Below are 15,788 nucleotides of genomic sequence, written 5' to 3' on the forward strand. Positions count from 1 at the left end.
CACCTGCTACTGCACTATAACATGAGGGGTAGGACCAAGGGAGCTGATGGGGCTGGACCCTCACACTCAGGTTTTGTTGAGAATCACTCTTTCTTGGGTAAGAGGCTTCATTGAGCTGGGGACAGAGAATGGGGCATGATAGGAACTCAATGGCAGGAAACCCAAACACAGGCAAATGCTCCCGGAGTTTTTGAATGATCCATTCCCCAGTGTCCTCCCTTTCCCCAGACGGCAGTTGATGTCAGATACAGATGGTGGCAGCAGAGAGAATGCTGGGTGGGTTTTATTGATGTAAACAGGGAAATCACAGAGCGCCTGGAGATACACAGGGCATGAGGGTCAGCAGGACATCTTCTTTCACAACTTCCTCACTGCAGAAGTCGTACCTGTGGACACAAACGGGGCTCTAAGGGTCTGAGCCTTCTTAAGAAAAATGTAACTTCTCAGTTACAACTCAAAAGGAACAAGGAAGGCTGTGCAGTTGTAGCTTCTGAGGGTTGTAGCAGTCTGAGGGTTCCCACATGGGCCCCAGGACAAGGTGCTGTTGCTCTGGCTTGGGCCCTGTCACCTGTCCTATGTCCAACGCAACTGGGGGATCCTGAGGGTGCTACTCCCAGGTGCAGGGCAGCCTTAGAGGACAGGGGTTGATTCACAGGTGGACCTTCTTCCTGCAGCCCCACAGGAGACCCCATTGAATGTTATAGGAGCTACCGGACTGAGTTTTAGCTGATCCACTGAGCTCTGTCTGGCCTGGCCTTTCTGTGGTAGGGTCAAAAGTCAAAGCTTCCTTGACCTTGTGGTTTGGATCTGGAGTTGGGAGAACTGGCTCCATCTGAGTGTACCCACCCATCTTCTAGCCACAGCACGGGGCTGTTTACCTAAAGACTTTCAGCACTGGTATCTTTATTTGTAGAAGGGGGTGTTCTATGGAATACCCCACCACATTAGATGTGAAAAAGCTTTGCAATTAACAAAAGAGGCACTCGTAAGGGGTTGTTAAACTGGCGGCTGGATAACCAGACTTTCCTTGAGCCTCACTACCTTTGGGCTCCAGAACTTGTCCTAGTTCTTCATTTATCTTCACATCTCCACTTCTACCGTTTCTTTTGTGTTTCATTCATCTTCCCTGATGGCCCTAACCTGGCATCAAGGCCCCAGGCACATTCCTTTGCACCTTGAGCTCAGTGTCAGGGTCCAACCTCCATCAGCCCCTTGCCTGTCCCACACCGTCACATGCCCCGCCCCTTCTAACTACTGTCCTCTCACTGGAGGATTCAGGTGTAGCTGTTGGGCTCCAGACCTCAAAGGTGGCCTCAAGCATGTGTGTTTCAAGAAAATCTGTTTTCCTTGAAATACCCAGCAGGTGCTAGCCATGGCTGACTTGGTCTTATATGGGTTACCTATGAGAATTCCTTTCCTGGTAACTTCTCTTATTTTTAAGAATCCAATAATATCACCTTGTGATTTTTTCTTAACCACTCAGTTGCTGGATCCAGACTTCAGGGTATCCCTAAGGGGTCCCCATGGAGCTGATTTTAGAGGTATGGTGTTCTCCAAAGGAGACATGATAGTAAGGGGTCTTGTTTGGGCCTCCGGCCCTGCCATTCCCGCCTCATAGGGAGGAGAACCTACAGAGTCATCCAGCCTGGTGACTCACGGCTGTGTCTTGGGGCAGCCTCCCTGCTACTGTGCCAACCAAGCAAGTATCACTCCCCAGAGTCTGAGGCCAGGAGCCTCACCTATCCCTAAACACGGTGGCTGAGAGCCCAGATTGTTTCCCACCAGGCCACTCCAGCCATGCCTGAGCTCTATTGCCTTCTGGGTCTTTCCACTTTCCTGCAGGGTCAGCTTGCCCTGCTCAAGGCCCTGTGCTGGTTCAGAAACAGATCAAGAGAGGCCACCAGGAGGATTCAGATCCCACAAGCCTCCTCAGTGCCCTCTTGTGCTATCTCACATTTTCTATCTTCTCCTAAAATTATCCTGAGATGTTATTGGTCCACTCTACTCTCTAACACACACTTCTGACCTTGGACTTTCAGGAATGAGTTTCTTGTTTCTCTTTCTTATTTATTCCCATTTTTTGTTTTTGCTTTTTTTCCTTTGAAGGTCAGGTCACATATTCTGTATCACCATAGGCTATGCTGAGAACCCATGTAACAGTTTACACAACAGAAACACACATATCCTCCAACCAAATCAGCCAAGGTACATACACTGTCCTGTCTTCTCCCTTTTGCACAGTGATCTTGGCTGCACCCACTCTGGGGAAGGTTGGGTTTACCACGTAGTTATTCCAAAGAAACTTGACTTTCTCAATTGTTCCGACATCAAGCTCTGTGTCAAACTCCATTGAATGGGTGGAACCTGGTTGGATGATCCCCCTGAAACAGAGAAAGAAACCCCCTTCCTGGAGACAAGGTCTCAGGATCCTAGAAAGCTGTGCTGCTTTTCTCTAGCTTGTATGGTTGAGATTACTTTTCCAACTTAATCCTCAAATGGAAGATAGAGACATGGAAGTCACCTATGTGCTGGCAGCTCCCAAACTCTGATTTAAGCTTTGCTTTTCAAACTTAAGTGAATTTCTACTCAAAACTTTATTGCAGAAAATGATATAATTCTTTTATATTATTGTTTGGGAAATTCATTATTTGTGCAGTAATAATTTAGCTACTTGATTTAACAAGGCAATCATGTGTTATTGTGCTAATTGGAAAACAGGATCCATGGGATAAGGGCAGATTTTTTTTTCAATCTGTTCTGTTGAAAGAGAAACAGCCAAATACCTGGGTATATAATAGAGAAAAATAAACTCACTGGCAGAATTCTGCAATTAACTTCATTTAAATAATTTTAAAACCATCAATATAAAGCAGGTAATAGCAGGTTAAGTGTATGGTTTCAAGGTCGTGTGAATCATTAGATTAAAGATGGGAACTGAATTCTGCAAATAGTGCTTACCTGAAGACATCGTACTGGCGAGTGTTTCCTTTACTTCCAAACAAGGCAATTTTGATTTGACCAGTGGCTGTTCTTCCACTCAGTGTTATGGAAATGCCGTACCTCCAGCCTACATAGAGGATGGAAGAGACCAATTTATTACACACAAAGAGGTAAAACAGATCCAAGATTCCTGTTCCTCACATGGAGGCTTAGGGTGTGAGAAATTCTACTTGTTAATTTACAACTCAAGCCAGGCCGCAGGGGGAAATACATATCCAGCAGGGCGCCTTGCAGACATCCTATGCCTTCTAAGTGGGTGACTAGTCAGAGGTGCACCCTACACCTAAATCAAATTGGGACTTGGCAAAAAAATTAGTTTCTCAGGTTCATAAGCAACACTACATATACTGAGTGACACAATATGGGGAAATGTTCTGGACAGGGCATACCACACTTTCATTACAGAAAGTTCTGCTAGACAGCTCCACTCTGGCAGGGCTGGGAATTGGGGGAGAAGAGGAAGAGCAGGGCCAGCCTCTTCATTCAGGAGGATGACACAGGAGTACAATCTGGCCAGTGCCTTGAGAACAGGGGCTCTCTCTCAAGTCTGTGTTCCCAGGACCCCAGCAAGACTCTAGCACAACATAGGAGCATGGTTATTCATTGTCTAGACTTCTGCCTACATGTAGTATTTCAGTGCCCACAAACACATGCAAACCTGCACAACACCATTCAAGTCTATACTTGCAAACCAATGTACACACACACACACACCTACATACATGCAGCTACATACTCACATTAAATGGTGCAAAGATACAACCTTGCACACACATGCACAACAACACACACAGATGCACACACATACACATGCTCACATAAAATATTTTCACATTTATGTATGTAAGATGCCCCTCCCTCCCACTGGTCAGTGTTGGATCCCTGTTCCATGCCACAGGAGCAATCCATTACGTTTGCCACCTCTGCAACTTCTTGCTCAGTTTCTGTCTTCCTGCCTGATTGTAAATTATGAGTAGAGTGTTATGTTCATCCCTGCATCCTCAGAGTCTGACATAGTCTGGGGACTCATAAATAAAGGCTGGTTGAGGAATGCATATATGGTGTTGGAATGTTTAATTCATTTTGTCATGCATCACTACATTAGTGGAAGGATTGATCAACCAGTGTCATTTTGTAAAAAAATATATCTACATTGTGATAGAAATAGTCTGTGTCAGATTGTGGTGATGGTGACACAACTATTCATTTGTCAAAGCTCATAGAATTATACACTCAAAGGGGGTGAATTCTACAGCATATAAATTATACCACAATAAATTGGACTCAAGGAAATTATATGAGACATACATTATGCTTATGAATTTCTATTTGTATGTTTATATAAATGTACAGTGTCTAGTTTGGCTAGGCCACAACTTCTGGAACTGCCATAGGGAAGCTGATATATGAAGTGGCCCAAACGTGCCTGGTCTTGGTCTCTTGTCCCAGTACATTCATTAGGTTTTGGAGAGAAGTCAACCTCTCCTCCTGTTTTTTTCTCGCCCCCTCCAGAGAAGCAGTCACATGAGGGATGCATGGACAAAGAGGGAAGCCTACAGACTGGAGCTGGGTTTGTTGAGGAGCCCAGCAAAGAGCTGCTGCATAATGAGCTTTGCTGAGTGAATTTTAAACATGAAAGGGATTTTAAACATGAAAGGACCAATGGGCTGTAGAGTGGCAGAGATTCAAGGAGGCTGGTCTCAACAGCAATTGCTATAATCCCATTCATTTATACTATTCTCTTCTTCCCATTTAATGCCATAGATATAAAATGATAGGAAGGTGGACTCTTTCTAAATGTTCAGTTGACTCTGAAGTGGGATATTGGGTGGATGTGTTCATTTTTAAGCTAATCAGCCTGTACCCACAAATATTGCAGGAACGAGCAAGCCCTTCATTTGTAAAAGAAACTATACCTCCTTCATTTACCTGGGTGGATGTTCAAAGTGCCACTTACGTGCAAAATTCCTGGCAACTCCAGTGTTCAGGAAGAATTTCTGCTGCTCGACCTGTGTTTTGTTGGGGAACTTATCAGCATAGTGGCCCATCTGAGGACACCCTTGAGCCGGACAGGGGAAGCACTTGTTCTAGCGAGAAGAGATAGATGGAGATGTTGTTTTTTAGAACCCGTGTGTCCATGGCAATAGACAATTTTTCCACATATTGAGCTTCTTTGTTTGTGATAGGAAGAACACTGGAATAGATGATCTCTAGACTGTCTTCATTTTAGCCAAGGATCCCAAATCCAACTCACAAAACAGTACATTTATTTTCGGGAAGCTTTAAAAGCTGCTGATGTCAAGGATCCAGGTTAGATCAACTACACCTTCCATACAGTCATGAGCAGCTGACACCACAGGACAGAAAGCCTGATCACAGTGCTGCCAATTCCTGTGGTGTGAATACTCCAGGCATGTCAGTTACAGGCTACCTACATGATGTCACTGAATGTGAGGAAGAGGACAAAATTACACACTGGTTCACATGAGCCAGAAAAGACAGGGTGCATGGGATCATTTCTTCCATGTCTCTTCTTGTTATTATTCTGGCACAGCCCCTCAGCCACTTTCCCTTTTTGTGGATGTGTGAATTCTTCTCCCACATGTTCTTACATGCATGTTCTGCCTGACACATGTTAAGCAAGACATGTGTGCTCCTTCCTTGTAAGCTATCATTTCCCAAGCCACATCTAAACGCTGTCCCCTGCAGGAAACCTTTCTAGATCATGTGCCAATTGCTCTATTCAATTTCCTGGTCTTATTTCCCAAGAGACTCAGAATTTTAGCCACCCTATATCTACTGCTTCTTAAAATTTTCCTTTTGCCTTCCATGGGATCATAAACTCTCAAGGGCAACCAACGCATGACACACGAATTCCAAACACCAGAGGACCACAGCCCCACTGTGTGGCTGTGTCCCTGGTCCAAAGCAGGGTGAGAGCTCACAGATTCAAAGTCCTTGTAGGAAGTGCAGGGATATGCGGTGAACCCATGCGGGTTGAGGATGCTCTCTGCGTAATACTTGTAGCTTCGCAGGTGATTACAAGCCACGAAGTCCCGAGTTCCTAGAGAAGCAAATGAGAACATTGCACAGATGGTCATGGAACTGTGACAGCTTTTCTATTCCTCTGTGGGATGGTTCCAATGTCAGGACTCTATTGTTTAAAAAACTGAACATAAGTTGAACATCCAGCCTTTGTTATGACCATGGATATACAAGCAGTGCTGCTTGAATACCATGTGGTGTTCTGAGCCCTTCATATGTGTTGTCTGAAATCCTTACCTCTCCTGGGAGGTGGGTATCATGTCATCCACGTCTTAGGAAAGATCTATAGATGACAGCATCATATTGGCAGATGACAATAAGTGAGGAAGCTGGCAACCCAAACCCATTCCTCTCATGTCTGAGACATTCCTTCCTCCAGGTAGCAGGCCAAAAGTCCTTGTGCAACTAAACTAGGTGTGGCATAGCCTCCCAGGCACGACAAAGCTCACACAAAGACACTGTGATGCTGCACTAATGAATGTGAGGAGGGGAGGAGGGGTGCCTAGCACCAGGTGGCTTTATGTGAGTATTACTCTCTTAGAGTCTCCAGCCTCCATCCAGCCTTTCTTGGCTCTTTACAACTTCTGCCAAGTGGCAAATGTCACAGCACACCTTTCAAACCTGGCTGAACTTGCATGGTCACTGCCAGTAGATAGTTTAGGTGACTTTTTCCTACGCAGATTCTCATGAGGCTGAAAAAATTTGATCACAATGGCACAAATTCAGTAAAAATAACTGTAAGATTTGATCAGACTGCTGTGGGTTTTAGCTTGTGTGATGCCATATGCAGTGTTTGGCAGAATTCACCTGCCCATGGTCTTTGTGCTCTGATTAGTCACAGTGTGTCTTGACCTGAAGGAAGTCTCTATTCCCAAATGTGCTAGATAAGCAATGAAGAATTTCTACCTCTGACAGCAGTGTCTGCTTTCTCCTTCCTTACCCGTGATTGTTCTTCCTCCCTATACATGGAAATAGTTGGCAGTATTCACATTCTGACCCCCTGAATTGAAGCTAGCTATGTAAGTTTGAGCTAAATTACTGATGCCAAAAGAGGATTGGCAGAAACAGTCTCGTAGGTATAGCGGGATGTTCACTTTTACTTTTCTCCCTGCGCTGTTTGAGTGTTGGAATGGCAGCTTTAAGCTACAGTTTTGTGATTCTTTGCTGCATGTACACTCCAGAACACCCATCTCAATGTGTTAAGGAAGCACAGAATCAGTAGAGCTGAATTGGAAGTATAGGTTTCGAAAACAACGTCCAGAGAGGAGAGTTGCCTGTTTTTCCATCCATCAGCGCTGACATGACCAGGCACTGCTCACCCTGGGCAGTGATTCCCTCCCCTGTCCTCCCACCTGCACCCCAACTTCACCTTCCCAGACGCCATCGATGTTCATGATCTGTGACAGAACATTCTTCTTGCACCCCGGCATGTTCTCTCCTCCATTGGGGAAGAAGTCAAGGTGACCCACCATTTGGTTCATCCCCAAACCTGCAATGTTTGGAATGGCAGTAAGTAGTTATTTGTGATGGGAGCTCTTGTAGTTAAAACACAATTACACATTCTTGCAGCTGGAGCACCATGGGGCTCACCCAAGAAAGGGATCAGGGGTGTTATATCCGTGTGGATCACATCCACAAAGTCAGCATCAGAGGGATCGAGTCGAACTTCCTCAGGAGTGCCCTCGAAACTTGCTGCAACAGGATCTAACCCTAAAAGAGAGAGCTGTCGTTATAGAACAGCAAGCCTGACTGTAGGTGCCCCAGAACCGAGGTGTGCAGCAGGCCAAGCTGTGCATTGCCCAACTCAGGGATGCCCTGCCCCAAAGCTCTACCACGCTACGGCTCTGATGGCTAAGTAGAAGATCACAGAGTTTCAATATTGTGCATCACAGAGGCACCCAGTGACATGTATAGAGGAGGGCAGAGAAATAAAGCGATTTAGATTTTGTTTGTGCAAAGATTTTTCTCCAGATTGGATTCTCCCATTTACTTGCCCATGTTTCTTTTTCAACAGCCTCTTTTCATTTCCCGGTTGGAAGGGGAAATGGGCAAGCAGTGTATATCAGAGTTAGGAAGAAAGGCTGTGAGTTCACTCAGATCTGTTTCCCCATTAGTTACTTTTTGGGCAAGTGGGCTGACCTCAAGCAAGTCACTCCATCTTTTAGTGCCTGGCTCTCCTTATTTTCTCAAATGAGATGATACTGGCATCTACGTTACATGGCTATTGTATATTAAGTGCATTCACCACAGTGGCTTGCATAGTCAGAGGTGTATGGATAATACAGTAATTGCCTCATTTCTACTTGATCATATTTCCTGTTTTGCAGGACTTCTAAATTTATCAAGTTTCTTGAAGGTTTGATCAGAGCAGCTGAAATGGAGATGAATATGAATGTTGTTGTCTTAAAAGGAAAAAAGCCATTTCTTTTAGAATTAGAGAATTGCTTCAGCTAAACTCAAATAAGACCAAGTCCAAATTTCAGATTCAACTCTGACCAAATGGATGACCTTGGGCAAGTTACTTCCTTACCTGAGATGGTTTCTTCAGTTCTGAGAATTAAATAAGAAAACACAATATTTGAGATGAACAAGCATTTAATCTTTGATTATTATGATTACAATAGCATTGCTATTAACCTATTAACTACCAGGGGATGCACTGTCTCACTGCTGGTGTCTTCACAGGTTTTGCTTGGGTTAAACAAATACATTTGCCTGTGATGGAGGCTGAATTTTTTTTTTCTTCCAACAGAGACAGGAGAAAACATAACTTTCAAGTTCTTCTTTGTTCTTGATTTCAAACAGAAAGTTGGAAGGGAATAAAAATACAGCCCCTTTAAACTTAATCTTTGCTCATTTTTGTAGCAACCTGACTGCATGTTCCTGAGCTCCTACTAGTACTGGTTAGCAACCCCACACCAGCAAAAAATGCCAGAACCTAACAAGGAAGGACGAGAAAGTTGGCAGAAGAAGCCAAAGCAGGCAAAGGCACCACCTCCCCTGCACGAAAATAGCTCATGTGAATCCTGGGGACAGCTCCACCCAGCTCTGCCACTGCCAAGGGGCCCCTTTACTTCAAGAAGCTCCAGGCAAGACTGCAGTGTTATGATCATCTTATGAGGTTCCTAGGGACAACACCCGGGGCCTTACCAGTAATCCTGCCCAGGCCTGGGGTTCTGCTCCCTGCCTCCCCAGCCACGTGGGCTCCCAGGCTGTGGCCAATGAGGTGAACTTCAGAAGGTGAGTAGCTGTAGTTTGTCTGGGGAGGAGAAGATTGCATTTTCAGGATACTTTTGCACCCTGGTTTCTCCAGTATGCCACCCTGGTGGGATCAGTTCCACTGCTGAAAACCTTCTGTGCCTCTCATTGGTCTCAGGATGAAAACCAAAGTCTTAGAGCGACTCAGAGCTCAACTGAGTCATCTCCAACTTTTTAAAAATGCTCCTCTAATTAAATTTGTTGTTGAACTTTCAAATCCTCCAATACATCACATTCTTCTCATCAGGTATCTAACCCCCAAACACCTACCCAGCTAAGATCAATCAACACAACCATGACCTTCAGTCCTCTTAGATCGTCTCTTCCTGGTGAGATATCCTTAACCCCTGGCCCCACTCCACTCCTGTTAGTTTGGAATAGTTGTCTTCCCTGTACACTCATGAAACCCATCCTCTGCCAGTTAGAAACTTCCAGTAGGCCACATGCTAGCATCATGGCCAGCCACTACTGCATACTCCTGGAACTTCATTCTCATTGCCCATCTCACACTCCTGATACTGTGCTCCATCCAGAAGTATTGGATGAACAAACACATCCAGCAGATGTGCAAGGCATTTGCACACATTGCTCCCAGAGACAGTCACCCAATGCATCCCACTTATCAGCTTGCAGAGTCTCTTATACAAACATCATGAGTTTTGACTTCTGTGAGAGGCAGGTGGTTAAAGTAGTTAGAAGCAATTGACACTTTTGCAGGCTGTTTTAGGACAGAAATGGTGTGGACCTTGAACTGGTATAGGAAACATAGAAAACAGTCACAAATAATGACTCAAGTGAAAGATTTAACTAAAATAAAAGACCAGGGTAAGAAGACTCAAGAAATAGAATGGTTGTAGTAGAAGAAAAAATTCCTCCACACCAACAGGCCTATGGGGTTGTAATCAGCCAATCACACATTCCAGCATCAGGTCCATTTGGATCCCCGTGGCAATGTCACATTTTGTTTCAGATGATGTCTACCTGGTGGAGTGGCTGGCCCTTGGAGCTGTCTAGTCTGGGCTCAAAAGCCAGTTCTATTCACCAGTCTTATGATTTGGGAGGCAAACTAGTTAATCCTCATGAGCCTCTCTTTCCTTATCTGTGAACTGAAGACGATCATAAGAGCTCCCACTTCCTCGGTGTTAGCTGCTTTTGTGTTTCCTTCCACTACAGTGTCATTATCAAGGCATATTCAGTGTTTTAGTTTTAACCCATTCCTCCCTGCTGCACCTTTCCTCAGCTGAACCTAGTAGTACTGCCTTCCCCCCTGCTGATCCATCCACTCACCGACAGGATGCTGAGCAACTGGGCCACCTGAGCGCCCACCACCCGCACGTTGTTGGCAGCCTGTGTGTAGCTGGTCTGGGAACCCCTCTTCCAATCCACACAGATGCAGTTCACCTCTTCCACTCGGAGCATGTCCTGGTGTTGGGCAGATATAAGATGTCACCATGAGGTCATGGGAATCCCCATCCAACCAGGGCTACTTTCTCTTCTCCAAGCCTGGTGTTGAATGAACTAGACTCTGGCAGGAAATCCTGCAGTTAGGAGGTATTCCCTAGGGCAACCACTTGGAGAAAGGCAAACCCATGGCCTCATAGAATCAAATCTGTCTGCTCTCTAGCTTTCTCTGGTAGAGCCCAGTCAGTTTGATGGGCTTGGGGATGAAGCAATTCCATCATTCAACACGTCCTATCCTGAAAAGGGCAAGGCTTCTGTGTACTCTCTGGTGGTGAGCATCTGAGTGAGCTTGTGCATTTGACCGTGACAAGTTTGGCCTCTTGACAGTCCTCCAAGCCCAAGAAATGCCCAACAGAGTGGAAGAGGGTGGAAAGCTTTTCTATTTTTGCATTCCAATTGACACAGCATTTCATGGAAGAAGCATGCTCTGAACATTAGAACTACAGCAATTTAAAACTAACTGGAGGGTTCCAAAAGGAAAATTTCCCAATGGTCAAGGAACAGGATTCAGACAGGCAACAGACAACCCAGTTGTAATTAAAAATGATGCTCAAAAAGTACCACCCAGCTGGGGACTTTCCACAGAGGCAGCATGAATATGTGTGATTCAATGCATAACGGTCCTAAGAGAATTTTTTTTTCCCCCAGAATTTTTATTCTAGAATCTGTTGCTAACCTGGAGAATCTGAGACATTCACTCTATCTCTAGGATACTTTTTCAATGACAGATCAAGAGAGGTGCCAAGTGTTAAACATGCCAAATGACCTTGGCTTTCAGGATTGGTGGCTTTTCCTACTGACATTGTCCATTGAGGTTGTTATCAACATATGTGTGCAAGCAGGGTGCTGGGGTCCATTTTAGATGACACACAAGAGACTGAATCAGGGTACTCCCGACAGAAGGAATGATGACATGGTGTACCTGCATGTATGCAGCTTGTACATACAGGCACACATGTGTCTGTGTGTACACACATGTGTTCATACGACGGGTATTCTGACCAGAAGATCCTGGGTTGCGTATGATTGTGGCACTTTCTATTCTTTCCTGTCAGTCGCCAGATCAGTCTTGGTTTTCCAAGTCAGGGCAACCCATCTCTGACTCTCGGGGATGTGGGAAAGACTTGTGCAAAAACCCACAAACCCTTGGTTACAGAAGTACAAAGAATTCTCCCTGAGACTGGAAGCAGAATACACTGAGCCTTGATCTAGAGGAGAACCTGTGATATTGGGGTGCTATTTTAAGAAATGAGTAACTGGGGTGTTGGTTCGTGTCACAAATATTGCCTCATGCTGCAAATGCGGTCCAGAAACACAGACCTGCGGAATTTTAGTGGCATAAAGGTGCCTGATATGCACAGATACCCTGTTTGAAAGCCAATGTATGAAATGAGGGATTTGCAGGAAGCCATGGCTGCAACCAGCAGGGCTGCCATCCCCACGGGGCTCCTACCTTGCACATGTCTGCCACCCAGCTCTCATCTGCCTTGTCAATGAAACCGTGAATGATGAACCGGGTCTTCCTGTCTGTTTGAAAATTCGACGCGCCGATTGTTGCTGGATCAGAGAGGGAGAGAATCTGTGACAACACAGAGGTGCAGCAAGTATTTTAAGTCATGTCCTGAAGATTCATCTCTTTTTCCCCATCTCTGCCTGTCCCAAAGCCTGGACTTTTCAAAACTTTGCAAAAAGTCACTTCTTCCATGAATCCCACCCTGACTTCCCCACCCTCCTCCAGCCCCGTGCCAACAGTCACTGCACTGTGGAGTCCAGATTATGGCTTGTGTTCTCCCCTTCTCAGTGGATCATGTTAGACGGTGAACTCTGCCCCAGACTAGAATCACGCAACGAGGCAGAGACTCTGGCTAATGTGAACGATTCACCCATTCACCAAGCCTTGATCTAGGATATCACATAGCGAGAGGTGCAGAGGTTAGCTCTCCTGCCCTGTGATGGTCACAGCCTCTCACCCACTTCTACTGGCATTAAAATGACAGAGGGCTCACCTGCACAGAGTCAGGGCTTTCATTGGTATAGAGCAGGAAGCGAGTACTGATCTTTTCAGGGCTCCAGGGCAGAATTTTCAGGGGTCTGATGGCAGTCCCAGCCCAGGGCTCAGCGTCAGAGAAGCATCCGAGGTCCTCATAGCAAATTTCTTTTCCTAGACTCAAAGGGTGAAACTGCTTAGACAGGCCCTCTGAGGCCCTCTGGGGTGTCACTGTCATCCAGGTCTGGTCACTCTCCTGTCTTGCTAGCCTTCTCCTGGTTCCCATTGACCAGCCTCGAAACAGTCCCATTGGACCTCACGGAGACGCCAATGGTTACTTTGCTTAGGTTCACCATTAAAATCTCAGAGTTGCCAGTCTTATTCATGGCCTGTCTGATGTATTTACTTGAATAATGTGATAATAAATGTTGATCAGTCCACGCATTAGTCCAGGCAGTTATTTAATGCTTTATCCAGAAAAGGCCGGCCTCAGGCATTTGAATGTTAGGGTAGACCTGTGTGAGTGTGTGTAGGGGTGTGCTCCGACATGGGGATCCCCCACTAGCAGACCATCAGCCTTACCCACCTCTCTATAGAAAGCTGGAAGGGCTGGTAACTGCTTGTCCTGGCTTTTTTTGTGACCAGTGCAGGGCTCTTGGGGTTAAGTCCTTCGTGATGGACGACTGTGATCTTTCTTACCTGTGGCTGCTCCCAGCAGGAAGAACGTGAGTGGCCAGTAGAGCTGCATCTATGATAAATGCAAGTGCACTAGGCCTCAGCAAGTCACTGGATGGAGGGGCAAAGGTCCTCAGGAATCCCCTCTCCTCTCTGCCGGGCTGCTGGCAGAGTGGACTGCGCTGCGTACTCTACCACCTCTGATGTTCCAGGGGTGCCCTCCTTCTGCATGGAGCAACCAGGCTGCGTCCTATATACTCCAGCCTTATCATTTGGACGCTACTTCAAGAAACCAGTGGGTGAAGATAGCACTGGCTGTGCGTATTTAGTGTTTTAATCTGGACAAACACCCAAGGTTACTAACAGCAGTCGAATCTTCCCACAAGTCTGAGAAGAGAAAAGAACGCTTGGTTAAAATGGCGAGGAAGGCCACAAACTTTGTACCTATGAGTGGATTTGGGGGTCATGTGGGTCCTCCTGTTCTATTTCTTTTTTTGTCACCAAGTACTTTACAAGTCTCAGCAGAACAGAGAGCAATGTTGCTACATAGCTACAAGTAACAGGAGGCTGATTAAGCATACCTTCTCTCTTTGCCTCTGCCTCTAACATACTCTTTGTCTCTGGCTTTGGCATAGTAGCAGCACCAGGCACATGGGCCCTGGAGGCAAGTCCACTAGTCCACAACAGTCTCTGACCATGCCCTCTCCATGTGCCACCTGTTCCGGGTATCTATTGCTATGCTATGATACAGTCTATGATATGTTGGCTTCAAACAATGACAATTATAGCATTCTCTGACTAATTTTATCAGGGATCTGCCCTTCCCCACAAAGCCTGCCTCATCAGTTTACATCACACTTGTCGCATTTCCCCCAATTCTCTGGAGTTTGCACACCTGCAGGGCAGACTGGGCCCCATCATAACTGACCCACAGTATTGTGCATCTGTGGGCAGACCAGCCAGTTCACACAAAGGGGCAGATAAACCATCACACGGCAAACACTGGGGTATCCCCCTCATGCCCAAGTTAAATATACCTCAATGTCAAAAGGCCTAGAGGCCCCAGGGCTCTCCTGTTGAGAACTTGGAAAGGAAAAATGAAGGCTGGTGAGCAACAGGGAGTGAGGCTTAGCAAGCAGTCACAGGTATTTTATATGTATAACCTATGCCAAGCTGTAGAGCCACCAAATGTTACTATCCCTTATAGATAGTTTCCATATCTGAGGCAGAGAGCAAGGGAGAGAGAGAGGAGAATCACCTACAATGTCCCTCCACTGATGGGTGATGAATTCAGGCTGTACATGTGAAATAAACAGTTGCATAGTTGAAAACGTGTGATGCTGAGTAAATAATCAACAAGATGTACTGAACGTAATCATACTGAATAGGTGTGTGCAAGATGAAGATTTAGCTACTGAGCCATCATGCTGGGCCCCAGCCTAACCTTTAAAACTTAACTCTTCCTATCATTTCTTAGCAGTGTATGTAAACAGCCCCAATCCTCTCACAAGGGCGCAGGGTTCTGGTATCAGAATATTGACTTAATCAGCTCTCTATTGTTGAACATTTGACAGTTTTGCATCTTTCATTGCTAAAAACAATGCCTTAATGGACATGTGTTTGTCATTTTCTACGTGAACGGGGAGATGTGTGCAATGAATTCCTACAAGCAGAATTTAAGGGACAAAGTCACATCTATTTGACACGCTGGTACTTGTCCTCCCTAGCCCATCTACCCCAGATCTTCAGCAGAAATGAAGAAAAGCCCCCTATGCACTGGCCTGGCCCTTCTTTCCATTTCCAAAACAATAGGGGGTTTAAACTTATCTACTTAAGCAAGTATGTTTTTGTATGTGTTTTGAAGATTTATTTTTATTTGAAGGTGTAAGAGAGAGAGAGAGAGTCTTATTTGCTATTTCACTCCTCAAATGGTGGCAATGGCTGCAGCTGGGCAGATCCAAAGCCAAGAGCTTCTTCTGGATCTCCCATGTGGATTCATGGGCCTAAGAATTTGAGCCATCTTCTGCTGCTTTCCCAGGCTCTAAGCAGGGAGTTGGAGCAGCTAGAGCATGAACTGGTGCCCATATGGGATATCGGTGCCACAGGTAGAGACCTAGCCTACTATGCCAATACACTGGCCCCAATTTTTTCCTCTTTCGCTCCAGCACTATCAGCAACAGCTGAGATACAGAGTCAACCAAAGAGCCAACCAGCAGGTGGTTGGATAAACAAAGTGAGATTTACATACACAATGGGATCTTATTCAGCCACGAACAGAGGAAATCTTGCCATCTGGGCAATATTGGTGGAACTGGAGGACATTGTGTCAAGGAAAACAAACAGGTAACATTTTAGAAAGATG

General features: G+C 45.6%; 1 protein-coding gene across 1 annotated transcript; it reads right to left on the reverse strand.

Annotated features, from left to right (window-relative positions):
* Nucleotides 1-304: 304 nt before the first annotated feature.
* Nucleotides 305-13,499, reverse strand: PNLIPRP1 (pancreatic lipase related protein 1). The gene is made up of 12 exons (XM_040992488.1): nucleotides 13,451-13,499; nucleotides 12,771-12,925; nucleotides 12,218-12,343; nucleotides 10,591-10,725; nucleotides 9,196-9,304; nucleotides 7,636-7,755; nucleotides 7,415-7,534; nucleotides 5,946-6,064; nucleotides 4,958-5,087; nucleotides 2,959-3,067; nucleotides 2,214-2,381; nucleotides 305-386 (listed from the first exon to the last, which is right to left on the reverse strand). The coding sequence occupies exons 1-12, from the start codon at nucleotides 13,497-13,499 to the stop codon at nucleotides 305-307; spliced, it is 1,422 nt and encodes a 473-aa protein (XP_040848422.1).
* Between the last annotated feature and the right edge of the window lie 2,289 nt (nucleotides 13,500-15,788).

The sequence above is a fragment of the Ochotona curzoniae genome, unplaced genomic scaffold (assembly GCF_017591425.1).
Source record: "Ochotona curzoniae isolate NIBS_2020 unplaced genomic scaffold, NIBS_Ocur_1.0 contig_66, whole genome shotgun sequence".
NCBI classification, from domain to species: Eukaryota; Metazoa; Chordata; class Mammalia; order Lagomorpha; family Ochotonidae; genus Ochotona; species Ochotona curzoniae.